The 27,183-nt window shown below is 45.7% G+C and overlaps 2 protein-coding genes across 5 annotated transcripts in view; one reads left to right on the top strand and one right to left on the bottom strand.

The window, feature by feature from the left end:
* Positions 1-1,688: 1,688 nt before the first annotated feature.
* On the top strand, positions 1,689-25,277 carry SLC7A9 (solute carrier family 7 member 9). 4 transcript variants are annotated; one of them, XM_081032314.1, is made up of 14 exons: positions 1,689-2,022; positions 2,662-2,774; positions 4,797-4,944; positions 5,222-5,464; positions 5,878-6,003; positions 6,237-6,336; positions 7,116-7,160; positions 7,669-7,792; positions 8,637-8,740; positions 13,986-14,082; positions 15,055-15,204; positions 16,147-16,321; positions 17,320-17,433; positions 22,432-25,277. In XM_081032314.1, the coding sequence occupies exons 2-13, from the start codon at positions 2,688-2,690 to the stop codon at positions 17,382-17,384; spliced, it is 1,464 nt and encodes a 487-aa protein (XP_080888440.1). In that variant the 5' UTR covers positions 1,689-2,022; positions 2,662-2,687; the 3' UTR covers positions 17,385-17,433; positions 22,432-25,277. The 4 variants fall into 4 exon arrangements, with proteins under 4 accessions (XP_080888440.1, XP_080888439.1, XP_080888438.1 ...); XM_081032313.1 differs by lacking the exon at positions 22,432-25,277 and adding an exon at positions 18,987-21,231; XM_081032312.1 differs by lacking the exon at positions 22,432-25,277 and having other exon boundaries at positions 17,320-21,231.
* The window catches only part of TDRD12 (tudor domain containing 12), a gene marked incomplete at its 5' end in the record, with an annotated part of 55,174 nt that continues 48,081 nt past the window's right edge, over positions 20,091-27,183 (bottom strand). Inside the window, 6 exons of the mRNA XM_081032310.1 lie at positions 20,091-20,221; positions 20,641-20,707; positions 20,792-20,945; positions 21,030-21,143; positions 21,288-21,348; positions 22,368-22,462. Coding sequence (XP_080888436.1) covers positions 20,130-20,221; positions 20,641-20,707; positions 20,792-20,945; positions 21,030-21,143; positions 21,288-21,348; positions 22,368-22,462 — 583 coding nt within the window. The 3' untranslated portion in view covers positions 20,091-20,129. The remainder of the gene's footprint in view (positions 20,222-20,640; positions 20,708-20,791; positions 20,946-21,029; positions 21,144-21,287; positions 21,349-22,367; positions 22,463-27,183) is intronic.

Raw genomic sequence — 27,183 nt, 5'->3', positions numbered from 1 at the left:
GTTTGGAAGAGAATTTTGGGGGGAAATGTGTTTTTTAAATAAATCCAGATTATTTTCCCTGAGGTGGGGGGACTTATGCTAATTGGTTGAACACTCACTCTGCTGGGGAAAAACCGAAAAGAAAAAACAGTAGCTTTAAGAAATGAAACGCTCACCTTTGACCAAAATTTAACTGAAATAGATTTCTGACCTTCAACAAAGCGTCCTCACCCCAAGATGGCCCAACTCAGCCCTCGGCAGAGGCCCAAGGAGACGGGAGCCTCTGCACTAACAGGAGGCAGGAGTGCAATGGGTCACCTCTGCAGTCCTCACTTCCATGAGGGGCGTGTGCCGGTAGCAGCCTCATCTTACAGAACGGAAACTTGATGCTTGGAGAAGGCTAAGTAACCACGTGGCGGGTGGTGGTGGGGTATCGTACCCCCCCCACTCCGACTTGCTTTCTGTTAGAATATCAGCCCTCTGGGGGCAGCCTTGACCCAGGGAGTATATTCTGTATCGTCTTGTAAATAGAGATGAGCCAGGAGTTACGTTTGAGTGCAGTTGCAGTGTTAGCAAATATTAGGTTGTTGCAAAAGTCATTGAGGTTTAAAAGGTTAAAAATAATTGCAAAAACCGCAATGACTTTTGCACCAACCTAACACTTTGCATGTGGGCTCAAAAAAGCCTGTGGGCAAGTCCAGTCTAGGGCGGCAGGTCCCACCCTGGCCTCTGGCCTCCATGCTCCTGGGGGAGGAGCCCATGAATGAGCACTCTGCTGGGGGCTCTGGCCATGGCGGGCAGAGGAGCAGGTACCCTGATGTGCAGCATGGCCTCACTAAGGGGGCGGGCAACAAACTTCTAAATCAAGACCCTGACTCTGGGCCAGTAAGGGTCCCCACGTTCTCCAGATAGCTTTAAGAGACGGGCCTGAGAAACCTGCCCTTTTCTCAGGTCAGCCTGTCCCAAAATGCTCCCTAAATGGTCCCCAGTGACTCATATGGATATCTGGGAAGCTGTTAAATTTACCCCCGTGTGATTTCCAAAGGAGCCAGCCCCATACCAGCAACAATGCTTCCTACTGGGCTTTTCCAGTCCCCGAGGAAGGCCTCATCTGAGATACCGGATTAGAGCTGCCACCTCAGTCACCTTGCGTGGAAAAGGGTGGGTCTGCCCCCAGCCCCTCTGGGCACCTCTGGACCTCCTCTGCTTCCTCTCAGAGAGCCAGACCTCTGAGTGGGGCCCAGAGCTCCGTGGCCTTGCTGTGCTTCTTTCCCTCTCGCTGCCTCAGTTTCCCTGTTCGGTAAGTAGAGTGTGGAGCTGATGACATGTTGTGCCTCTTTCCTCACCACTCTACTGTGGTGAACATGGGATGGGGCTACTCTAACAGCAGCAGGGTGTGTGGGTGCAGAGGGAGCAGGATCTGTGGGATACCCCATTGCAGCGTCCGCATTTTCCAAACTGTCTTGCCTTCTGGGTGGGACCAAAACCTGATCCCTGGCAAAGGTGAATGGGAAGGACTCGCCACCCTCCCTCCAGCTTGGCCAGACCAGGCCTCTGGGAGGAAATTCCTGGCCGGGGAAGAAAACATCTGCCCTGATAGATGAGTTACAAGCACGGCACTTCCTGTTTGTACTGCCCAGATGGAACTGTAAATACAGCCTATTAAAGTAATAAAAGAGTTGGTTCCAAAGTTTATTTCCTCTTGTTCCAGTCTTTAGAGAGATTTCTCCTTAAGGGATGTTAGCTGATTTGGGGACATCTGGATAAGGGGGGGAAATTGATCTAGATACAAATAGACAAAGCAAAATTGTTTTTGGAAGAGAAACTGGGTTGTCCGACCCTCCCCTTTTGGTGTGGTGCATCAAAACTTCATTGCTTAAAGAGAAAAAAAAGGTGTTTAATAATTACCTTTGTTGACCTCTGTACCTTCTGGCTTCCTTCACTCCTGGGCACAAGATATGGCCATTGCTAGGGCACGAACGTGCAGACGCTGGCACTCAACTGCATGGGCAACTCCCTGGGCTCAACAAGGTCAAGAACAAGGTAAGACCGATGGGTGATGGGCAGGCTCGTCACTTTCCCGGCCAGGGACTGCAGAGGGACTTTATTTAGAGAAAGGGTAACGGACGTGACCATCCGCTAGTGAAGCCTTGCACTGATTTTCCTCAGCAATTTTTTTCTTTCCTTGCATCACACAATGAAAAACATCTACACGGCGGATCTATTATGTGCCTTCATCTTGGGAAGTAATTATGAGAAAAGCATTCCTTCCTTGGACTTGGTTCTACTAAGTATACTCCAGAAATATTTACTACTAAGTGAAATATTTTTCACTTGGGAAAAAATGAAGTTGAACCAAGGAAGTAGAATGACTTTCAAGCGTGTCCTTGCTATGGATTAGGAGCTCAGAGGAGCTTGTGTCTAAGGAGGACGGTTTGGAAAAGAGCAGGGGAGCCCCGTTCCCAAGGCCTGAGGAGCAGTCATGAATCGTTATTCCGGGGACTGAGAAGATTATCCCTAAGGGGTCAACAACTGCACTTTCCTGAAAGGATAGCGGATAATCTGCTTTTGGAGTCAGTGTCCACCACGCAGGTGCAGGTGCCTTAGAACCCTCGCTGAGCTCCCATTTGCATCTCGTCTGCTAGAGCATTTGCTGAATCCAGACCCATGCTCTCCTTGCAGCCTCCTAGATCTGGCAGGAGGTAAACATGGAGGAGACAAACCTGAGAAAAAGGAGAGAAGATGAGAAGTCAGTCCAGAGTAATGAACCCAAGACCACAAGTCTCCAGAAGGAGGTAAGACAGTGCTTGCAGGCAAGCCCCTTCCCAGGTCCGTCGGGGTGTGTTAATGAGAAGCAATGGGGAGAAGTGTCCACTGAACTCTGATGTGTACAGTACTTATCTAAACGAACAATTTTTTGCACTTCTTTCCCTCTCGCCAGTGAGCTCAGCATATTCTTACAAAGTTAGTACATGTGTGCCTCTGTGCACTGGGCAAGCATGGAGCGGCTGGTGTCTGCTCAGCCTGCTGGCCTCTGTAGGGATGGTCAGAGAGGGCTTAGTGATGGTTGAGTCCCCTTTATAGCATCTTCAGCAAATATCTGTCCCTCTTATGTTTGAATGATGAAAACTTCCCATTCCTGCTTAAGGGAGCCTAGCTGGGGTGGTGAGTGTGATATGGGTGTGACACAGGCGATCCCTCTGAGTTGGAATATAGTAAGGGCTGGACCTGGAGGTGCCCGAAGCCTTAGGAAATGGGGAGAGACTGTGTAAGATGGGGCTGGCGTTGGGATGGGGGAGGGGAGTAGAGGCCAAAAGGAGTTCAACGCTCCACACTGAGCCGCGCTGGTCCCAGGTGTGGATGGTGGCTGCAGGGAGTGAGCACGGAGGAACAGGCTATAGGCTCACAGCATGAGGAGAGAGGGCCCCAGAGCAAGATCAGAATGGCTTCGTGAACAGGACCAGTGGGCTGAGCGCTGGCTGGAGCCTCCAGGAGCTCCCATGCCTGGCAGCACAAGGAGGGAGGGAGGAGGGATGGGGGATTGACCTGGGAGGTGGCAGGGCGTCACTGTGGGTTGGCCTGGGATCCTGGGACCCCAGGAGTCAGCTGATAGGCAGCAACACCCTCCCTTTCAGCACGTAAAGAGCACCACTGAGCTAACCCCAGGCGAGTCCTGCACCCAGATAGCTTGGGGGAACTCAGACCTCAGCAGGAGGAAGGATTCCGGGGACCCTGAGGTGTTGGAGGAGGCAAGCTGAGCCCAGAGGCCAGGATGGAAGCTGACTCTGCTCCCTGGGACCCCTCCTTCAATTGTGTGTGTCCGTTGGTAGCAAGGCTTGTTCTCTGGGCTCTAAAACTGAGCACAGCTTCTACCCGGACAGCGGGACGCAAGGCGTTCACCTGGGAATCCAGAAATCAAGCTTTTGGCTTCTGAGGGCTGATGTTATACGTAGGGCCCCGAATCAGACATTTTCTCCCTTTCAAAGTGTTTTTCTTTCCTGATTCATGTATAGTTTACATACAGTGAAATGTGCAGATCTTGAGTTCACTTTAGTCAGTTTTGACAAACTGATCACCCGAGAAAGTTCCCTCTTGCAAGCCCTTTCCCGGGAGGCCCCCCACCCTGAGCTCTATCCCTGCTTAGTTTTGCTTGTTCTGGAACTTCATCGACATGGAATCGAATGGTGTGTGTCTGAGCTGGATCTTGTAAATCGGAAGCTCATACTCTACAAAATGGCATCAGAGGAAGTTCACAGACCCCGAGTGTTTCTGTCCCTGGAGGCCTCCGTTGCTCACCCCCACCCCGCCCCGTGACATGCCTGGCCAGGACCCCAATCCCTGATGTCACCCTTAGCTGTGGGGGAGAAGCTCCATTCTGCTCTGCCTAGCTGAGAGGCACGTTCCCAGAGCCTTTTTTGTTGGGACTGTTTGCTAAATCAGCCTTTACCATCTGAGCCCCTTTGGCCAGGGTGGTAAGGGCAGTGTTGGTGTAGAGGACCTGAGCCAGGTCCACCCCCACTGGCTGTACAACCCTGGGCAGGGATGTGAGCTTTCTCTGCCTCCATTTTCTATAAAATGGGTACGATAGTGGTATACCTGACTCATGGACTTAGTATGAGCAAAGCCCCGGGAACAGCACCCTCATGTTACTCCTACAACAGCAGCACAGGGTGAAAGCCCCTGGGTCAAGGCGGGGTTCACTTGGGGCTACATGGGCCACACCCATGGGAGGGACGCAGGGAGGGAAAGAGAGGGCTGGATGCGGTGCGGTGCTGTGTTAACCTATTAACGCTTCTCTTCCTTCCTCCGCATCCGAGGTGGGCCTGCTCAGTGGCGTCTGCATCATCGTGGGCACTATTATCGGCTCTGGGATCTTCATTTCCCCCAAGTCTGTGCTCAGCAACACGGAAGCCGTGGGGCCCTGTCTCATCATATGGGCGGCCTGTGGGATACTTGCAACACTGGGTAACAAAGACGCCGCTCCCTGGCCAAGTCTCCTGTTGAACGTGGGGCCAGGCTATCTGAGCACTAGCTTCTGCTGCTGGGGTCCCTTTCAATGCTGATGCACAAATAGGTGTAAATCGGGCTGCGCCGAAATGTCCCATGGCCAGAACTCAGGGTAGCCCAATGAGAAAGCAGCATGGTGGCCCCTGTGAGCCTGGCCCCCGGAGGGAAGGAGGGCTCTCTCCCCCAGGGCGACTCCTCACCAGGGGGTTGGGGTCCCCTGCTCTCTGTGTTCCAGGTGCTCTGTGCTTTGCAGAACTCGGTACAATGATCGCCAAGTCGGGGGGTGAATACCCTTACCTGATGGAGGCCTTCGGCCCCATCCCTGCCTATCTGTTTTCCTGGACCAGCTTGTTCGTCATCAAGCCCTCATCTTTCGCCATCATCTGCCTCAGCTTTTCTGAGTACGCTTCTGCGCCCTTCTACTCAGGCTGCAAGCCTCCTGAAGTTGTCATTAAATGCCTGGCTGCTGCTGCCATCTGTGAGTAGCCATATCTGCCAGCCTGGGCAGGGGTCAGAAAAGACCTGGCACAGACGAGGTGGGGTCACTCTGGCCTCAGCTCCTGCACACCCAGGAAGTCGTTGAGTGAGCTTGTGGAGAGGGGAGAGGCGGGGCAGGGTCTAGCTTTGGCCCAAAGCCTGTCGCCCTTTGCTGCCCCTGCTCCGCGGGGGTGGGAGCTGTCAGGGAGGGGAGCCGCAGACTGTCTGCAGGGCAGCGCTGGGCTGGGGCCTGGCTGCTTCGCTGTCACCCCCAATTTTAAAGGTCATCATCAGGAACATCTGACAAATGTGGTGGAGAGGGGAGGTTGGGGGGATCGGAAGGAACCTCCTCCAGGGCCTGGAGAACGGAGGAGGTCTTGAGCCCACACACACAGAATGCTGCTCCCTTCCCAGTGCTCATCACCATGGTGAACGCACTGAGCGTCCGCCTAAGCAGCTACGTCCAGAACGTGTTCACAGCGGCCAAGCTGGTGATCGTGGCCATCATCGTCATCAGCGGACTTGTCCTCCTGGCTCAAGGTGACCTTCTGCGGGAGGGGAGGGTGGGCGCCACACAGCACAGGCCTCCTTTTCATGTGGAGGTCTTGCTCCTAAGCCTATCTCGAAGGCAGGAACTCAACAGAAAGAATCTTTAGTTTCCCAACTTTTCAGAGTTTGTTTAATAACCTGAGGTCATATTATCTTCTTTCACATGAAGACGACGCAAAGTCCCACTTTGGTCAGTTGACATCCACTGTCTGGCTTAATTACAGGAAATACAAAGAATTTTGAAAATTCTTTTGAGGGCTCAAAACTGTCCGTGGGAGCCATTGGTCTGGCATTTTATAATGGACTCTGGGCATACGACGGATGGTAAGTCGCTCCTAAGACGTCACACGTCTGCTTGTGGGTTCTTTAGGCCACCTTAACTGAAACCGTGTGGAAAGCAATGACTTCTCCTTCCCTTCTGGGGTTTGGTGGGACCCAAAAATTCACCCTCACATCTCTCTTTTGTTAAGCACCTCACCCTTCTGTCCTCCTCAGACCCCAGAGCCACGGAGATACCTACCCCTTTCTCAGAACCTCATGTGGCACCAGCCCTTGACAGAGTGGCCTATGAGCAGGCAGTGGTGGTCCTGGTGCCACAGGCTGCAGCAGACACAGGCTCAGCCGATCTGGGGGCAGACAGGACAGTCCAGGCACTTGGCAAGGCAAGAATATTCAGCAGCACGTCTGTTTCCAACTTGGAAATGCTGGGTTTAGTCAAAGAGATCTGATCCTGTCCTTTAATGAAGAAGTGTGGCTGGGCTTTCCCTCATGCAAAGAATCTGCAGGTTTCTCTCTTTTCAGACAAAGAATTTTCCATTTTTTCAAAGCACCTTAGGGACTCGTTAGTGCCAATAATTCTTGAAAATGCTCATGATTCCCATGGAGGGTAAAGACTTACCAATTGATGGATGTGCAGATATTTGTAGGCCCCCTCTTTTCCCCCCCAATCACCTGGGGGTTGATTTCTGTGAAAGAAATTACCTCAGAATTCCTGCAGGAGAATTTTCTCTGTGGTGGAGAATGTTCAACGAGGCCAACATTTTTTATTTTGTGTTTCACAATCTTAGAAACATATATTACTCATGCTGCTTTTCTTACTCTAGGAATCAACTCAATTATATCACAGAAGAACTTAGGAACCCTTTCAGGTGAGAAAGCCGAGTCAGGGCAGGAGACAATGGACAGGCTAGCGTATTTCTTTCCTCCCAAGCGAAAGGGAAACCGCTTCCCCACATTATTCCAGATCCCCTTCCAGACATTGCATGGTTTTTGTAAGCTCATTTCTACCCATTAAGAGTTTGGTTTGGTTTTGGGTAGTGGAATGGTTGGTGAGAGAAAGGAACAACTCTAACTTTATCTCTGGCTCATTTTTGCTTTATAAACAATTCAAGTAAAACAATTCAATTTACTTCCCTGGAGTCTAAGAGAGGGAGGGTTTTTTCTCATTTGAAGATGTCACATGTCCCTGCTGGGGTTTTGCTACTTCACAAGCCCCCTGCAAGGGTGGGCCTCTGGGAGGGCAGCTGTGCCCCCAAACCCCCAGGTGGAAGGCTGGTGGGGGTGGGTAGGGTGGGTGGGACAAAAACAACAATCCTGTGAGTCTCTCAAGGGATGCTGTGATCTGACCCTGGGTCCCCACGTTCCTCCCCCTCCCAGAAACTTGCCCCTGGCCATCATCATTGGGATCCCTCTGGTGACAGGGTGCTACATCCTCATGAACGTTTCCTACTTCACTGTGATGACAGCAACGGAGCTCCTGCAGTCGCAGGCGGTGGCTGTGGTGAGTGCCCAGGTGTCAGAGCTGTGCACACTCTGTGGGAAGGGAACAGGCAAAGTACACGTGCTCAAGCTGAGTACGCTTACGGGGGAGGAGCGACATAATTGTCTAGGAGAGAGGGACAGTGACCAGGTTAGGGCAGCAACCAAGACCCCCCGAGGTTAAAGGCCGCCAGCAGGTGGGAGGTTCCACTTGCCAGCATGCCAGCACCCTGGGTGTGGGCACACAATGTTAGCTGAACCAGCGCTGGAGTTCTGACAGACATGTCTGAGGGAGAGGAAGGGCAAGGGAATCATTGAAGGAGGGAGTTGCGATAACGGGAGTTGTAATAGTGGGTTGAGGAATTTAAGCTGGGAAAGGAGGGAAGTGAGGATTTGAGGGATGGATGGAAGGGGCGGTGTTAAAAGTGAGTGGGGTCCCTGTGCTGGAGGCTTGGTGGGGTGGGGCAAGACAGGAAATGAACTAGAAGCAATGAGGTGGCAGGGAGGGCGAGCGTGGGGCGATGCAGTCTTGGTTATGGTGAGGTCACGGGGCTGTGGTGGAGGGAGGATAAGGTCATTCTGAGTGAGGGGCCACGTTCGTGAGAGGCTAGGGTGTCCAAATGATACTAAGATGACTAAGAATTATGACAGGTGGATAAGAGCTTTCTGTCAACATCAAAAGATACTGAGATACTCTGAGGAGGAGACAAGAGGCCCAGTTGTTTCCCTCCCATGTGGTTCTCTGCCAGAGGCTGTGCCCATCTAGGGGCTGGGGACCCAGGCCCTCTGGGACAGCACAGTGGCTTTCTTGGGACCCAGAGGGGACGCGGCAAGACCCTCAGGCCTCTTCTCATTTATTTTACCAGACGTTTGGTGACCGTGTTCTCTATCCAGCCTCCTGGGTCGTTCCACTCTTTGTGGCATTTTCCACCATTGGTGCTGCTAACGGGACCTGCTTTACAGCGGGCAGGTAGGGGAACCCTGGCACTGCCCCTCGGGGACAGAGGCACCAGAGCCAATTCCACACTTGAGGAAGACAAGTCTCAGGGCTCAATTCCTTGGGACTATGCCGGGCTAAATCCCTCTTGGCACAAGCAGGAAGCCTCAAGTGCGAACAAGCTTGCACACTGGCCTGGACATGGCTGGCCCCACGAATTGAGGCCTTAGGTTCCACGTCACGGGAACAGTGCTGCCAACTCCAGCGCTCGGCAGAGTCTGGTGACATGGGGGAGAGAGGGACTGGTTTACAGGTAGTACTTTTCCCCTTGTACTTTTTTTTCACCTAATGATATTTCTTGAATAACTTCTGTTACTATTAATACAACCTCGACCAAGGACTGGCAAACTTTTCCTTAAAGGGCCACATAGTGACTGCCACAGCTACTCAACTCTGTTGTCGTGGCCTGAAAACAAATGGCTGTGGTTCTGTTCCACTAAAACCTTATTTACATGAACCCGCAGAGTTTGCCAGCCCTGCCGACGCTTTTGACCCTACTGGTCTAGAGACAGTTCACAGCTGTGGCATAATCTACTTCACAACGTAGCCTAACTTAACAGGACGTCCACTCACGGGTGATGTGGGGTTATTTTCATCAACACTGCTTCGGGGGACATTCCCGAACACGTCTTCGCCCAGTTGTCCAGCATTCTGAGTGGACATATTTCTGGTGAAATCGCCGAACGTTATACACTTATATACTGAAAAAAATGAAACACAGACCACAAAATCATTCTGCTAAAGCGGTATCAAAGTACAGGCAGTGCTAGTCCTGCAACTTCTTCAAAAGTATTTTGGCCAGATTCTTTGTATTTCATTATATTAATTTTAGAATCAACTTGTCTATTTCTAAAAAAACCTTCAGGGATTTTGATGAGCACTGTGCTAAATCTATAAATCAATTTGGAGAGGACTGCCAATTTGAAAGGACTGGTTCTTCCAATCTATGCACATGGACTCTCCATTTCTTTAGGTCTTCTTTAATTTCCTTCAAAAACTTTTTTTAGTTTTCAGTATACAGTACTTGTACATATTTTGTCAGATTTACCCCAAAATATTTCGTATTTTTTAATGCTTTGTAAATGGTATTTTTTAAAATATAAAGAATTTTAGTTTCTGATCATTTATCCATAGAAACACAATTTTATCAGCTCTATCGAGGTGTAAATGCCATAAAACTCACTTTGTAATTACACAATTCAATGATTTTAATAAATTTAAAAATCTGTGCAAAGATTATCACAGTCCAATTCCAGAACACTTCCACTAATCCCCACTCTCACCCCCAGCTCTAGGCAACCACTGATCTGCTTCTGTGTCTATAACTTTGCTTTCTCTAGACATTTCGTCTAAATGGAATGATACAGTATGTCATTTGCATCTGGTTTCTTTCACTTAGCATATTTTTTTTGGATTTCATCTGTGTCATGGCATGTATCAGTTCAGTTCTTTTCATTGATGACTAGTGTTCTATTATACGGATGAACCACATTTTGTTTATCCATTCACCAAGTGATGGAGGTTTGGATGGTTTTGGGTTTGGGCCATTACGAATAAGGCAGCTATGAACATTCGCGTGTATGTCTTTGCATGGACATATGTTTGCATTTCTCTTGGGCAGATTCCTTGGGATAGAATTTCTGGGTCATATAGTAACTTTATGATTAACTTTTAAAGAAATTGCTTAACTGTTTTCCAAGTGGTTGTGCCATTTTAATTTCTATAAACAACGCATGAGCGTTCCAGTTTCTCCACATCCTTACCAACGTTTGGTATTGTCTTTTTGATTGCAGTCATTTCTAGTGGGTATTAATATATCATTGTAAATTTGCATTTCCCTAATGACTACTGATATTGAGCTTCTTTTCATGTGCAATCACATATCTTCTGGTGAAATATCTACTCAAGTCTTTTGTCCGTTTTTAAAATTGTTATTGAGTTGTAAAAGTTCTTCATATATTCTGGATACAAGTCCTTTATCAGGTATCCAGTTTGTACCTATTTTCCCCCAGTCTGTGGCTTCTTTTCTCATTTTCTTAATGGTGTGTTTGAAACACCAATGTTTTTAACTTTGAGAAAGTTCAGTTTATCAATTTTTTTCATATGTCATGCTTTTGGTATCACATGCAAGAACCTTTGCCCAACCCAAGGTCATAAAGATTTTCTCCTCTGTTTTATCCTAGACGTTTCATAGGTTTGTTTTTTATATTTCTTTAAGTATGTTATCCATTTTTAGTTACTTTTGTATAACTCTGTACCTGCGCCGTTTGGGGGTTGGACTTGTGATATACCGAATTATGTTGGATATAATTTTTATGGGGTTAAATCTAAGATCTTTGCGTACTGGTTTCTGAGTTTTCTATCTCACATAGACAAATCTTCCCCTCTCCTTTTCAAGGATACTCCACCTGTTTACATCTAGTGTGTATTTTTAGTTTTTATTTATTTATTTTATTTGGGTGTTTTTTTTCCAGGACTCTTCAGCTCCAAGTCCAGTCGCCTGTTTTCAATCTAGTTGCACGTGGCACAGCCCACCATACTATATGGGAATTGAACCAGCAACGAGTTGCTAAGAGCTCGCGCTCTAACCAGCTCAGCTATCCAGCCGCCCATACTTCTAGCGTTTTACTTTAGCTCTTTGATCAATCTGGAATGCATTTTGATGCCAGGCATGCATCTCACTTCTTTCCCCAACCCTGTTCCTGTTGTTCCAGTATTTATTGAAAAATCCACCTTTTCCCCTACTGGTTTGAAATGCCACCATTCCCATTCCCAGTGTACTTGGTTCACTTTGTTTCACTGATGGGTCTTTCCCTGTGCTATTATCACACTTCTTACACATTTCACAGCTTCAGTAATGTACCGTGTGGTAGGCCTAGTGCTCCCACCTTGGGTTTCTCCTTCCTGTTTAACATTCCAGATGCACTTAGAATAATTCTGTCCAGTTCCAAAAGTCCTGCTTGCATTTGAGAGCCTGGATTTATGGTGAACTGCTGGGATTGAGAGTGATTTCAGCATCGTCCGAGTCTGTCCCCCCACCTGGCAACCCCTCTGCTCCCGTTTGCCCTGATTTGTTCTGGGAATTTACCTTAATACCATGTCCATGGAGTTTTAAATCGATGGGCCTTTTGGGCCTTTGTATTCCTGGCTTCTAATTTTATTGTATTGTAGTGAGCATGTGTGCTCTTTATGCTATCGTTTCTTTGGAATTTTAAGACTTCCCTTGTGGCTTACTGCAATTTTTATGTTTCCTACAGTCTTGAAAATGCATATTCTATTAACTTCTAGATTCTTTATCATGAGGCGGGTACCTTGACTGTTCAAATCTTCCACTCATACAGACTTTTGCCTGTTTTTTTATTATCTTCTTGGTACTGTTCCCCTTTTCAGTAGCCCCTCTTTTTGCCTGAAGTGTTTTTGTCTGGTATTGATATTGCTTAATCAGCTGTCTTTAGGCTGCTATTTTTGGTAACATGTCCCATCTGTTTCATCTTCAGCCTCTCAGTGTTATCAGGCTGTGGCTTGTGTCTCTTTCAACAAATCCCACCTGAGCCTGCAGCCAGGCAAGCTGAATCAGATCACATCTAAGGTGACTACTGCTACAGCTGGCGTAATTTCTACCACATTCTTTTGTGTTTTCTTGCTTTTTTAAAAAAATCATATTCTGACTTATTACCCATCCAATTACTTTTATTCCTTTTTTCTTCTGCTGATGTGGAAGTTATATTTCTATTCTTTTAACAATCACCTTTAAAATTTCACGTGAATCATCTCAGTTCTCTTCCCCCTCAGGCCGTCCCTTTCCTATCGCCTAGTGTCCCAGCAACTCCTTGTCTATAAACCCATCCCTCTAAAAAAAGCTCATCATGACAAAAATGAAAAATCCAATACTTACATACATACCAACATGTTTTACTGCTGTTTCCTTAATGTTGCTTCTTCAATCAACAACTTCTGAGTTCAGTTTTTTGTTGTTGTGAACTATTTTTTTTTTATTAAATTTATTGGGGTGACAATTGTTAGTAAATTTACATAGATTTCAGGTGTACAATTCTGTATTACATCGTCTATAAATCCCATTGTGTGTTCACCACCCAGAGTCAGTTCTCCTTCCATCACCATATATTTGATGTTGTGAACTTTTTAATAGTTTCCAATGAGGATTAGAAAATAGTCAATGTCTTATAGCTCTTGTTTATCTAAAAATGTATTTACTTGACCAGTAGTCTTCAATGGTAGCTTAGTTATACAAAATCCTAATCTGAAAATCCATTTCCTTCATGACTGAAAAAATGATTTCTCATGAAATGTCTGCTATTGTCCTAATTTTGGAATCTTTTAAATTCAGTAGCTTTAAATTTTTTGCTTTTTTCTTTCCACTATAATGTTTATATCTGGGTACTTTTATTTTGCTAGAATGGGACTCAATTTGAAGGCTGAGTTTTTCAATTCTGTAAAAACTCCCTGCTCTTCTTTGAACTTGCCTTCCTTACCCCATTCAATGTATTTGAGCTTCTTCCTGTTTCTCCCATTAATTTCCTGCCCATATTTTTCATTTCACCATGCTCTGTACTCAGATCTAGCTTCTAATATATTTTTCTACTTGTATCTAATTTATCTGTTGTTGATTAAATTTTTAATGACAGTAACTTTGGGGGCGGGATTCTTTAGCTCTTCCCTTTTTCTCTAACATTTTAAACATAGTTTTTCAGATTACTGAACCATGAGGAGTTCTTGGAGGAACTAGGCTACTTGTTTGCACGTGCTGATTCTCTTTTCAAGTTGATTATTTTTTCATACGGAAATTCTGTACAGCTTGGACATAGGAAGTGCAGACACTTGTTTGCTTGTGTCAGGTGCTCCAAGCACTGGAGTCCACTGGCCCTGGACTACTTTTTACATTTGTTTCTTGCATAACTTTCAGGTCTCAGACCAGGTATCTCCTCATTGCAAGGGCCTCCCCCAGCCATCCCCACCCTTCCCCCACCCTCTTAGGTAACTCCACCGCACCAGGATGCATTGCTCTCAGACACACCTAATCACCCCACTCACTTCTCCTAACTCAAAACTCACCCGCCCTCCCCACCCCCCACCCCAGATGCCGGTCTCCCACCTGAAGACACCAGGGCCACAACTTAGTCCCTTTCTCTTGGGCAGTGACGGTGCAGCAGCCTACGCCCTTATCAGCTGACTTCTGTATGTATTACTGCTTTTTCAGACTGGTTTATGTTGCAGGCCGGGAAGGCCACATGCTGAAAGTGCTCTCTTACATTAGCGTCAAGCGCCTGACTCCAGCTCCTGCCATCATCTTTTATGTAAGTATGAATTCCACCATGAAAACGCCCCCGTAAAGGCAGAGGATCCCTCCATTTGGATGAAGTAAAGCCGTATTGCTAAGCCAGATGACCCAGGTTCCCTTAGTCCTCAACATGAAACAGGTATATAAAAAAAGCCCAAGATAATTCAAACTATTTACCTAACTTCTACTCTGTGTTCTGAATTTATTCATGAGAGACACTGTGTGAATCTGCCAAGCCTGTACCTTCTATACGTCTTACATGTATATTTGTATGTCCTGGATCCCGGGTAACAAACTACAAAAACCCACTAGCTTCTGGGAAAAGAGAAGAAGGCGTTTTACACAGTGGTTACTGACAAGAGCTTCTCATTATGGTCCAATAATTTAGAAGTCATGGGATCCTTGTGTAGTAACGGCCCTTTGACATCTTCTAATGGGATGTTCTCAGTGGGATAGTCCCTGGTTGTGTGCGCCTGTCTTGGGCACTTCCAGGCCGTCCACACCAGCCTCAGGGCCAGATTCCTCCTTTCACCTCCAGAGGAGAATTACTACTCTCTGTCAACCTCCTCCCTCTGAAGATGAGGGAACAGACCCAGAATTGCAAGTCCCTTAAGAGTTATAAGGAGCAGCCAATGCAGGTCAAGACTAGACCCAGACAGCTTGACTTTCATAAGCCAGGGCCCTTTCCCGTGATGACAGTTCTCTGGAAGGAAAATTCATAATTAGGAAGCTGCTGCAATATCCATGCATATTTGGTTTTCCCCCTGCTTAAAATCGCTACTTCAGAGAAGCACAAATCTTCCCATTCCTTTCCATCAGGCCTCAAAGAGAATGCCTATCTCAGCCAAAGTCTGGTTAAACCCCAAATATAATGGGATTTCTTTCATGCTGAAGTGTTTACCCACAGGAAAAACTGCTTCTTCAGTCTTCTGTGCTAGGAATGTTTTTATGTACTAATGACCTAAGAATTCATTATTCTTTCTACTAGGGTATCATAGCAATTATTTATATCATTCCTGGTGATATCAACTCGTTAGTCAACTACTTCAGTTTTGCTGCATGGCTATTTTATGGCTTGACGGTTCTAGGACTAATTGTGATGAGGTTCACGAGGAAAGACCTGGAAAGGCCTATCAAGGTAGGTTTAGTGCCCCAAATGTCCCAAGTGCTTTGCTTTTTTGAACTGAATTAGATAGAGGTAACTATTGTAAATTCTAGGGGCATGCTATTTCCACCCTGACTCTACTCTTCTCTTGAATATCCTACTTTAGAGTGAGGTTTGCTCCACAATTCATTTCATATTATAGTTTATGAACCATTAGCCGTCTAATGACTAATTTATTAAGTTCTCAAGAATAACTGTGACCTGTCTCTCTAGCCAGAGCTAGATATATGTACCGTTCTGACAGTTCTAGTATCTATCAAGCATATACTTTTCATATACTTATGGGGACTTCTGAACTGTGGCCGCAGGCCCATTCCTGGGCATGCAATCACTCAGTCACGTCTGCAGTCTGTTTGGGCTCCCTCCCACCCCTGAACACATTGATTGGCCTCAGAGATTCAAAAGTGGGACAGTGAGACCTTAAGTGCCTCGAGACGTGCTACAAAAGGAAGTGTACAGCTCCAACTGGACGTGTTCTTGCCTCCAAGTCTAGCCACCAACTTATAGGAAATACGAGGGCTAGAGGAGCACGTTACCAGGCAAAACTGGAATTAAGATATTGTACAGGACAAATTCCTACAACAAATCCATGACAAGATTAAAAAAAAAGGGGGGGGAATGAGCATGTTAAAAAATCATGTCCTCTTCAGTTAGAGATGTATACTGACTGTAATACAGGTAAAATGGCACAAAGTTTGGGCATTTTCTTAATAATCTAGGGGAAAGAACAAAAGAAGGTAGAGTAGACGAAGTAAGATTGGCAAAATTACTTAAATATTACTGAAATTGGAGGAGGGTACCTTGAGTTCATTACATTCTTCTTTATATTCCCATGTTTTGGTCTTGAATGAAAAATTGCTATCAGAAAACGAAGGCACATGGTCAAATCATGACACCAGGTTGTTTTGCCCACAGGTGCCCATTTTCATCCCCATCTTGGTGACTCTTGTGTCCCTGTTTTTGGTTTTTGCCCCAATCATCAGTGAACCTGCGTGGGAGTATCTCTACTGTGTGTTATTTATGCTGAGCGGCATTATATTTTACTTCCTTTTTGTCCACTATAAGTTTGGATGGGCTCAGAAAATCTCAAGTAAGTATCACCAGAGGGACAATTCTGCTACTGTGGAAGCACCGACTCGCCCGGCATCCTGCAACCACATCTGTCCTGATTCCACCAAAACTTCCTTAGCGCAGGGTCTCAGGCAGCTCACAAGTTTCACTTCCTCTTGGTGAGGCTACATGGCTCCTTACCCTCAGGGTGACACCTCTGGGCTCCACCTGGGGCCTCATCCTTTGTTCACATCAATTACTGACACAAGCAGGAAGGGGAGCCTCATTTTCCTTTTTTTAATTGTAAAACACACGTAACATAAAATTTACCATCTTAACCATTTTGGGGTTCAGTAGTGATAAGTATATTCCCCCTGTTGTGCATCCGACTGTTTTCTTTTGCCGGATACGCAGACATCATGTGAGAGGCTCACAGCAGTATCCCAGGGACACCCAGAAAGTGACCGAGTTGGGATGAGGGTCTGCCCCTTCTGAGGCCAAGGCCACAGCTCTTGCTTTCCACTCAACCATCCTGGTTCCTCATCTACTTGAAGACAGTTGTTTAAAAGTTTAGGTACATAGCCACTTTCACTTTGAAAAAGCGGTGCCCAAAGTATATCAAAGGGACTCTAAATATTCAACTCTTGGTCAGGGGTAAATATATACATATAACTGAGTCATTCATATCTTTCCTATAAATTGTTTGGTGGCAATAAAATAGCAGGTTCCTAGTGCTTTCATGGGAAATAACTTACACCCAAAAAACCACTGTAGATGCCGGGATGGTTCTGACTGCCTCCCACCGCCGCGTCGCTGCGTCCCCGTCCCCGGAGCGCCTGGGCTCTAACGGGACACACCGCCCTGCAGTACTAAGTTGGTGCAAAAGTAGTGCGGTTTAAAAGGTTAAAAATAATTGCAAAAACTGCAAGAATTTTGTACCAACCTAATAATAACAACATCACCGTTCGCCTATAAGCAGGGTGAAGTTAATTTAACTATAGTTTCCTAACGGCACTTTTTGATGCATTTTCATTCCAGAGCCTTTCACCATGCACCTTCAGATGCTCTTGGAAGTTGTCCCTGCAGAGGAAGCTCCACAGTAACAAGCTCATTCACCGGTGGCCCCGTCCAAGCTGTGATGACTTTATTTTTGTAAGCAGTATTTGTAGTTATTTCTTCCTGATGTTTTTCTTAAAAAAAAAAAATGTATTCAGATGTTTACGATATTGGTACTTTCAGACATCCTCAATTCTCTAGGGGGTGGGCGGAGCTTGTAGAGAGGCGCAGTGATGGTGTTTGCTAAGTTAACAGGTGCAGATGTGATCTAACAGGAGGCTGACGGCCAGGGGAGGGCTGAATGAAAACCACTACCATTATGACGGCGACTCTAACAAGGGGCACATGACACCTACTTAAATAAAGGGTATTCGTTAAACTCAGTGATCCAAAAGGCATATATAGTTGTTTTTTTATATAAAATTGCTTTTGTATAAACTTTTGCTTTGATTGAAATAGACTTTTAAGATATGAAAGTACAGATGTTTTACCACTTCACCCTCCCTCCTCCCCAAAGTCTTGGCATCCCCATATTTAGCCTGGGATGTACAGGAGGTCCATCCCGGCTGAGTGTGGGGGCCCCTGCTGCAAAGCAGACCGTCGGGCACCGTCGGGAACCACAAGGGACACAGCAATCAGTGGTCGGTGTCACAGGCTCCCCAGCAGCCTTCACTGGCATTGTGGTCAAATCAGAGAGCATGGGGAATAAATTCTATTTTGCATTTGGCACTTAGGGACATTCCTGTCTAAAAATATGCAAAAAGTAACATTTCTGTGAAACACTGTGATTTTATTGATATACTGCAAAAGACACCACATAACTAAGTACGTGAGCGATTTTAGAAGCACAGAAACAGAAGTACTTTTACCTGGCATTTCAGAAATTTCCCCAAAACGTGAAACCAGAACATATTAACACAACAAAAAACAATTAGTAAATGTTTACATTTCACAAGTCAGTGTCCTATGTCCTACAAAACGTTATTCAGAACTTCAAACAGTAAATATAAACGTCTGAAAAAAGAAATGAAGAGTAGTTTAAGGTATAGCTATCCTCTCCTAATCCTTTCATTTAGCAGTTTGTGAACCACACAAGACAGTGAGCATTACATCTTTGAGAGCAGGGCCGCCCACCATCTATACGGGAAACATATCTGCGTGGCTCTATTACTTGCTATTATTATTTGCTATGTTTTACAAGAAACTAAATACAAGTGAGTGTAAACAACCACAGGGAAAGCCAGTGCCACTCAGGAGGCCTGGCCACCAACCCCCAAGGCTGTACCCACAGAAACTGACACCTGATGAGGACATTACGTAGAAGAGCTCTGCAGAGTCAAAATCTTTGCGAGCAAAGACACGAAACTTCCTGTTTCCTGAAGAGCCTGCCCAGTTTAGCCAAGAGAAAGGAAAGTCACCACTATATTTCATGTGCCAATCTGACACCGGCCAGTCCACCCAAAGGAGTCATGGCAGCAGCAAGGATGTGCCCCTGGCAGCTGTCCAGGCTAGACCCCACGTCCTCCCACCGGAGGGCAGTGGTCTGACCTGTCGTGGCGCTACCACGCATGACAGGCTCTCAGGCCAGCAGCATCTGGGGCACCTCCTGAGGAGAGGCTGCGCGGTAAACACAAGGTCCTATTTTACAGATGAGGAAACTGAGCCAGTGAGGGAGCCAAACCTGCTCAGGGGCAGCCTAGTGACAGAGTTTACCTGTCATTCAAGTGGTGGCTTATACCTGGGACATCTACAAACTTGTGCTTTCTGACGGAGAAAACGAATAAAGACCTCGGGGGCAGTCACAGCAGTCAGCATATCTTATCAATGTGCTTCTCCACTTCTGGGCTCCCTGCCCTTACCAGCCTCACAGAGGTATCACGCGGGGTTTAAATTTCCCAGGAGCTCACGTTCCTAACTTTTCCAACTGACACACAAAGTCAGGCTCCTGAGCATTCCCACATTTAAGGAGTCATGACAATACACATTCCTCCTGATAACTTTGTGACCTTGGGTGCCACGGCCTCACGCCAAATTGGGGTCATGAATGTTTTTAGGGGTCATCACATCCAGGTGTTCTGAGGGCTACCTGTAGGCACCCCACAGGTCGTTTCCAGTTTCCACTGTAGAGAAACCTTTGTCCCATTTACCCAGGATTCTGCGGTTCCGGTGGCAGGGGTGGGGACGTCTTCCCCATTTTTATCTGGGACTATCTCTTTAGAGGCCGTAAACTTACCCAGAGTAGCTATCAATATCTTAAGAATCCAGAAGTATTAGTACACAGGCAGTTATGTTGAATCCCAATTAACTCATGGTTGAAAAGGTCTGTTAAGCGCCACTGAATTTGTAAGATGGAAACTTCAATGTATATGCGCAAGACCACGTTTTTAGGAATGTACCAAATGAAGGTCTAAATAAAAAACACAAACAAATAGACGACCTCCAGATGGCAGAGTTCATTTACCTGAATGCCTGCATATGCTTTTTGTCACTCCACTGGAGTGTGTCAGGGTCGGCTTCGCATGAGGCAATGAGGATAGCCTGCGAAGATGGGCGTGTGTTCGACCAGCCTTTTCTGTCTGCTTCCGCCCTTGACAGTCTCATCTTCAGCCCATTTTTAAATTGATTCAGAATTTCTTACCATTACCAATCCCAGCACCACAAGATGACACTTATCCTCGAGGTGGAAAAAGGTTGGAATATGACTGCTTATTTTCTTAACTTTCAGTCACCACACAACAATATCCATTTCTGTTCACGGTCTTTGGCCATTCTTCAGGATTTAATTCACATTTTCATTCACTCTCAGTTTCGTCATCCTCCGAAGTTTGGTCACTGTTCTCAATCACCTCTGCCACTTTACAGGACAGACTTTTAGAATTTACAACTAAAAGAATTAGATATTATAAAAAATACTTTTACTATAGGCAAATCAGCAAATCTTTCCCCCTCCCATTATTTTGGTCAATGCAGAAAAAGTCCCTTGGGTTTTAACTATTTGGCAACTCATTTTATATTTTCATTATTTGGGGCAAGAAATGATCAGGTAAAATTTACCTGCTTATAAATAAATTTTCCTCCATGAAAAAATAACCCGTGAAAGTGTTATAAGGAGGTGTGTTTAAATCTATAAGAGTCGATACCTCCTCAGACCAGGGCACTGAGGTCAAGAAAAAAACTAATTCATAAGGGCTTTCCCTGAATCACCCATTTCCACAAAAACCACATTCCTAAAATCAGCTGAGTGAGTATGTGCGGTTCCACTCGGGACCTACCACTCTCTCCAGCTGGGTACACCCATCTTACCCTTGGAGAAATGGCTTTCCTCTTCACATTCTTCCCAGTGATCAAAATCAAAAGCCACATTAGGATTCTGTTCAATATAACAGTTCACATTAAGTGAGAAAATAAAACATACTCCACTTGTTAAGACCAATCACAGTTAATTTCAACTCACCCTCTGTTTGAGTAAGCTACACCAAGACTCCCTTCTCTCTTTTGCAAGAGTGATTATGGGCTCATCATTTTTAATTATGCATTTGCAGTCATCTTTTATTATGTTGGCTTGAAGTTCCATATCAGCCAAGTAAAACTTCTCTCCTACCCAGGCACTGGTTTACAAAAAGAAATTTAAAGTCAGTTTTCTTAAAAAAAGGTTAGAAATTATTTCTATTTTACCTTATACATAAACCTACCTGAAAATGACTCTATCTCTAAAATAGTTACACTTGTAATCTTTTACATTCCTTATTCTTATCTTCAATACGACCACATCGTCTTTTTGGAACCACTTTACTTGTGGGTGGAAGCTAGAGGAAAAGAAAAGGGCTTACACACTCACCACTATTTATTCAGGAGGTGAGAAAGGAAAGCAAACCTCTCCAACAATCCCAACTATAATTTAAAAAAGAAAAAAAGAAAAACAAAACCTCTCCAACAATGAGAGGACATACCTTTTCAGAGGCTCTGTAGTTTTGTTAATGGGAGCATCTCCAGTGTTTTCGGGTAAAGTTTCTGTACAAAAAGTCAAATTTTCCTATAGGTTATTTATATGTAACGCCATAATGTATGCACATATGTGTAGTTTTTTGCACTTTATGCAACTTTTAGCTGAGGAAGTACTAAGCATAAATTTCACAGTAACCCAACTAACAGTCACCAAGAATAATTAGAAAAAATTAAAATGCACATCATTTAGTAAAACTAAGAAAAATAGGCTTTGACAAATATTATAATTAACCAACTGGGAAAGTCAGGTTACTCTCTGAAAAGGAACCGCATTACAAACGGTGGTCGTAGGGTACAAATGTTCAGGCTTCTCTTCTATCTTCACCTGCTAAGGCTGTACTAAAGATGACTTCCAGAACAGTAGCCGGTATACTCGAGGGACCAGTGCTGAACATACCATTTGCTAAAACAATGCACCTTCAACTTCTCAATCTAACATATTTGAAGCTTTATCCAGAGACTGGAGCAAGAATGTTCACAGCAGCTTTAACAATAATCAAAACAACTGAAAACAATCTCAACATCTATTAATAGGTGAACATAAAAACTGTGGTTATTCCTACCACAGAATACGACCCAGTAATAAAAGAATACCACTGCTACTTGCAGTAATCTAGATGACTTCCACAGACGTAACGTTGGGTGCCTACTATGTGCTTCCAGTTCAGCAAAACTGATGGTGACCGAAATCAGAACAGTGCCTACTGGGGAGGGTTACATAGGGGGCAGGTGCCTGAGGAGACTGCTGGTTCAGGAACTATTCAGTAGCTTGATTTGGGTATGGTTAATGGACATACACACGTAGAAAATTCTGATGAGCTTTACTGGATGAACATTACACCTCAAATAATAAAAAGGAAAAAAGGTACAAAATAAAAAACCACTGGAAGCTGAACTGTCAAAAATAGGAAGTTAGGTGAAATGGGTTTATGGCACCTTCTCTGTAATCCATCTAGAAGTGAAAAGCCATTAGACATTTTCCAAGCATTAATGATTTTAAGGTAATCGTCTTTTAAGTAACCAACCATGCTTTTGGTTTTCTGAGTGTGTCTCGGAGTCAGCGCCTCTTCCTGACTCCGTGCTCTGCAGACAGGTCACATCTTCCGCCGAAGAAGGCGTCCTGGATAGAAGAGGCGGAGGTTAACTCCAGGATGAGGAGACAGGCAAAAATCTGGCTCTCCACAGGGACTTCCCAGCAAGAAAAGGCAGGTAGGCAACAAATGACTGTGACATATTTACAACCACAAGTCAGAGCCACCCAGAACGTACAACCCATTTATAGGTGACGGGCAGGGCAGCTGGCTCTGTCGCTCTGTGCCGCTTGCATCACACACAGAGTAAATGATTGGTACGTGTGGTCAGATAAATGCATTAACTCATTTATCAAGATAAGCTTTCTTTCGAATCATTTAACTTTAAGAATAACGTATACTGCCACCCACTTCCAAGAGGGTAAAAGGACGGAAAGTAGAAGCCATCCCCGTTCCGCCCTGGCCCTCAGTTCCTCTTCCCCTCTTACCAGTCTGGGTCAGCTTCTAGAAACAGTCTTTGCGTAAAAAAGCAAATATTGCCACCTGTATCTTTCTATCCAAAACACACACACGCGTTTAAACACAGGGGAACCTAAATTAACATTTCTGCCCCTTGTTTTACTGTACTTAATAACAAGATTTGCTACCAGTATACAGAAGGCTGCCTTATTTTTCTAAACTTGTGGTTTTCTTGGTTTTTTGAGCAGGTAACCACATTCATGGGTTCAATGAAAAGGTCTACACAGTGAAAAATCTCCCTCACTCCTGTTGTCCAGCCACCCAGTTTCCTTCCTCATGGGTGACAATGTAGTTCATTTTTAGTGCATCATTTTAGAGAGCAGTCAAGCCTAAAGGAGCAAGCCTATACCAACACGTGTGTACCTGTGTATACACATACATGCACCCGTGAAGTGGGGGTGTACGTGTGTCTCCAGGGGACTTGTGATTGACACGCACGAAGCCTGCGGTATGGCACTCCCCTAATGGCAGAGGGCAGTATCCCAGCTCCGACCACCCAGGCAGGGACCCTCCCTGGCCTCGTCCTTCTCACAGTAGGGCAGGACCAGCCCTCCGTCGCTCCCCCTCTTGCTCCACACGGCTCTGACCACGGAACAGACCCTCCTCTCCTGGGTTCTGTTCCTTCGCACACACTTACCAAGTTCTGAGTCTCCTCCAATACCAGGAAACCAGACTCTTTCCCAAGTGCTTTCCTGAGGTCTAGGCTTATACTTCCAATACCCTTAACTTAATGTGGCCAAAGCAACTCAGTGTTTCCTCTTGGACGAGCTCTGCGGAAAGCAGCCTGTCAGCCAGTATCCTCTCAGTCACCAGGGCTCAGACTAGTGCATCGCAATCCCCTGTCTGTCAGTCACTGGGCCCTATGGCTTCCAGATCCTCAGGTCCCCGGAATCTATCCTCTTTCCCTCTCTGCTGTGAGAAGGGTGCCACTCTCCTTGCTTCCGATCCACATACTACCACGGCTTCCATCCAGCTCTGGAAATGCAGTCTCTTCTTCCATGCGGGCTCCCTCTGTAGGCTCTCGCAGTCCTCTGCACTTCTCTCTACCTGTGGGTATGACCACAGGAGTGCAATACCCCTGCACAACCACAAAATCAAGTGTGCAAAGGGACCCAGCAGAGTGCTGTACACAGAGCTGAGGCTCAACAGTAGTTGTTGTGCTTCACATAAGTGATCAAGCCTTGCTTTGATTAAATCTAAGCTGTATTAACATCTTCATTTTAAAAAGAATATCTTGTAAGGATGGAACAATTGTTTCCTGAAAGTGTGGAGAAACCAACATGTATCCTAATCCCATAGGTACCCAATTTTATTAAGATAGAATATTCTAAAAACTTCAGACTATAGTATTTTAATCTTTGCCATGTTTCTTGAAATTTCCCTCTTTTCAGAAGTTGTTTAGGAATATTTCAAGGTCACCAGTTATCACATCACTAAATCCACTGGTCAGTTCCCAGTCCTCGTTTCCTTTGGTCTCTCGGCAGCTCTGGCACAGCTCATAGCTCCCCGCTCTGTCTCCCGCGTCTGCCATCCTGGACACCCCCCACCCCCAGGCTTCCTTCTCCACTGTGGGCTGCTCCCTTCCCAGGCTCCTCTCCGATGTCCTCACAGCTCCCACGCCTCCCAACGTTAGAGGCCCAACGCTCAGCCCTGGGACCTTACACTCACCCACTCAGGGCTCTCGTCCAGTAGCGCAGCGTAGGAACTGCTGACATGGGAACTGCTGACAAGCCTCCATGAGCGATTTTTGTTTCACACGCTCACCACGAATATGTTCGGAATTGACTACTCACCTCCTCCACAAAACCACCTTAGTCCAAGCCGCCGTCATCCTGCCCTGAACTCCTGGCACAGCTTTTGTCCTCCTACTCCAGTCTGTTCTCCACACAGCAGCCAAAAGTCTTTTGATTAAGTTATTCCTCTGCTCAAAACCCTCTCTTGGCTCCACTGCCTCAGAGTGGGAACCTAATCCCTGCAACGGCCCTAGGGGCCACAAGATCTGACCCCAGCCCTGCTCCCACTTCCACACCTGCAGTTAGTTCCCCCTCCCAGTGCTCTAGTCATTGTGCCTTCCTCTTGTTCCTGGAACCGAGGAATAACCGCAGTCCCTCTGCCCACAGGAGTCCTCTCAGATACCTGCCTGGGTCATACCTCACCTCTGTGTCTTTGCCCATTGCTCACCTTCTTGGCGCCAAAGCTGCCCTGCCTTCCTTTCTGTGTTAATCTGAATTCCCCTCACATATCACCATCTGACCACTATGTATTTTTGTAACCTGCTGATGATCTGTCTCTCGACATTAAAATGTGGGATGACCCTGATTCATCTGTTTTGGTCACTACTGTATCTCTAGTTGACACTCAATAAATATTTACTGAATGAATTTTAAAACTTCCACTTTACCTAATGGCAACTTCAATTAAAAGCATCTGTAAATTAGATCAATTGAGACAAAATCAGACTGAAGAAATAGTCTAGCATCTTACTACCAAAACATACGCAGAGCAAAATGGCAAAGTAGGAAGCCCCAAGTTCCCCTTCCCCCACAGACAAAAAAAGACCCACCAGGAGCTGTCTGAACTGATGTCACAGGAGCTCTGGAAAACAGCCAAAGGTTTACAGCAACCAAGGAAATGCCCAATCCAGAAAGAGCCAGCTTCAAAACTGGAGCGAGGTTCTGTCCCCTTGGCTTGGTGGCTTTGGTCTTGGGCAGGCAGCTGTCAGATTCTGCTCCCCCCTCAAACCAGAGGGAGCAGAGCAGACTATTGGCACATTATTGTGTGGGCCACTCTAACCCGCCTAGGGAAATACCTGAGGGGCTGTTTCACAAACCCTGGAACACAAGCAGGAAAGCTGTGGACACTGCTTGGGAAAGCTGACACCCACAGACGCCTGGGGTCAGGGATTAGGCACAGAGACACACAGTAGACCATGTAAAGCCCAGAGGAGAAGCTGGGGAGAAGCTGAGAGGAGACTCACTGGGAAATTAGGACATTCCAAAGCAGTACAGTGGGGGGTGAGGGCAGGATTTCGAAAGCCATGCACAGGCCAAGGCAAGATGCATGCTCAGGAAAGTCCTGAGAAGACCTTAAACTTTACCTCGGGCTGATTTCTAGGCAAGGAAATGAATAAATTGAAATTTTTGTGCACTGCTGGTAGAAATATAAGATGATGCAGCTGCTATGGAAAATAGTTTGGCAGTTCAAAAAAATTAAACACAGCATTACCATGTGATCCAGCAATTCCACTCCTGGGTATACACCGAAAAGAATGGAAAGCAAGGGCGTGAACAGATATTTGCACTCCCACGTTCACAGCAGCATTATTCTTAACAGCCAAATGTCCACTGACAGATTAATAAACAAAATGTGGTCTATCTATACAACGGAATATTTTTCAGCCTCAAAAAGGACTGAAATTCTGACACACGCTACATGAAAGCATTATGCTAAGTGAAACACGCTAGTCACAAAAAGACAAACATTATATGAGGTACCCAGAATAGGTAAATTAGTAGAAACAGAAAGTAGAATGGAGGTTACCAGTGGCTGGGGGGGATAGGAGAATGGGAGTTATTATCTAATAGGTCCAGAGTGTCTGTTTGGGATGATGAAAAAGTTCTGGAAATGGACAGAGGTGGTAGTTATGTAACACAGTGACTGTAATTAATGACACTGAACTCTACTCTGAAAAGCAGTCACAATGACAGCTTTTAATGTGTGTTTTACCACAATTTGAAAAAAAAATGAAAATGAGAAGTTTAGTTATATATATTTTAACACAATAAAAAAAACACATGCAACTTAAGAAATCACTATTAATCGTGTTAGATGTAATAATAGCATGCTAATCAAGTTTTTTAAAGCTTTTTGTTCCACATCCTTGCTAACACTTGGTATTCTCTCTCTCTTTTCTGGTAGAAATGTAGTGGTATTGTTGCACTGTGATTTTAATTTGCATTTCCCTGATGACTAATGAGTTCAAGCACCTTTTCATATATCGATTATTGGACAATTACTTGGACATTGTGAGATGTCTGTTCAAGTGCTTTGCCCCGTTTTCTACTGGGTGGCTGCAATTTTCAGCCTGATTGGAAGGAGTTCTCGATTCGAGTCCTTTGGTGGACACGCAGGCTGTGTCATCCTCCCCCTCTGGGGGTTGCCAGGGTACTTTCTCAGACTGACTTTCATAGTCTCTCATACTACCTGTGGGAGAGTAAACTAGTAAAACCAATCTGGAAAACTGCTGGGCAGTAGCTCAATGACTCAGCAACTCTATCCCATCAGAAAAACA

Source organism: Rhinolophus hipposideros, assembly GCF_964194185.1.
Source record: "Rhinolophus hipposideros genome assembly, chromosome: 21".
In the NCBI taxonomy this organism is placed as follows: Eukaryota; Metazoa; Chordata; class Mammalia; order Chiroptera; family Rhinolophidae; genus Rhinolophus; species Rhinolophus hipposideros.
Note: the sequence above shows the minus strand (reverse complement) of the source record. Positions and strands in the feature narration are given on the sequence as shown.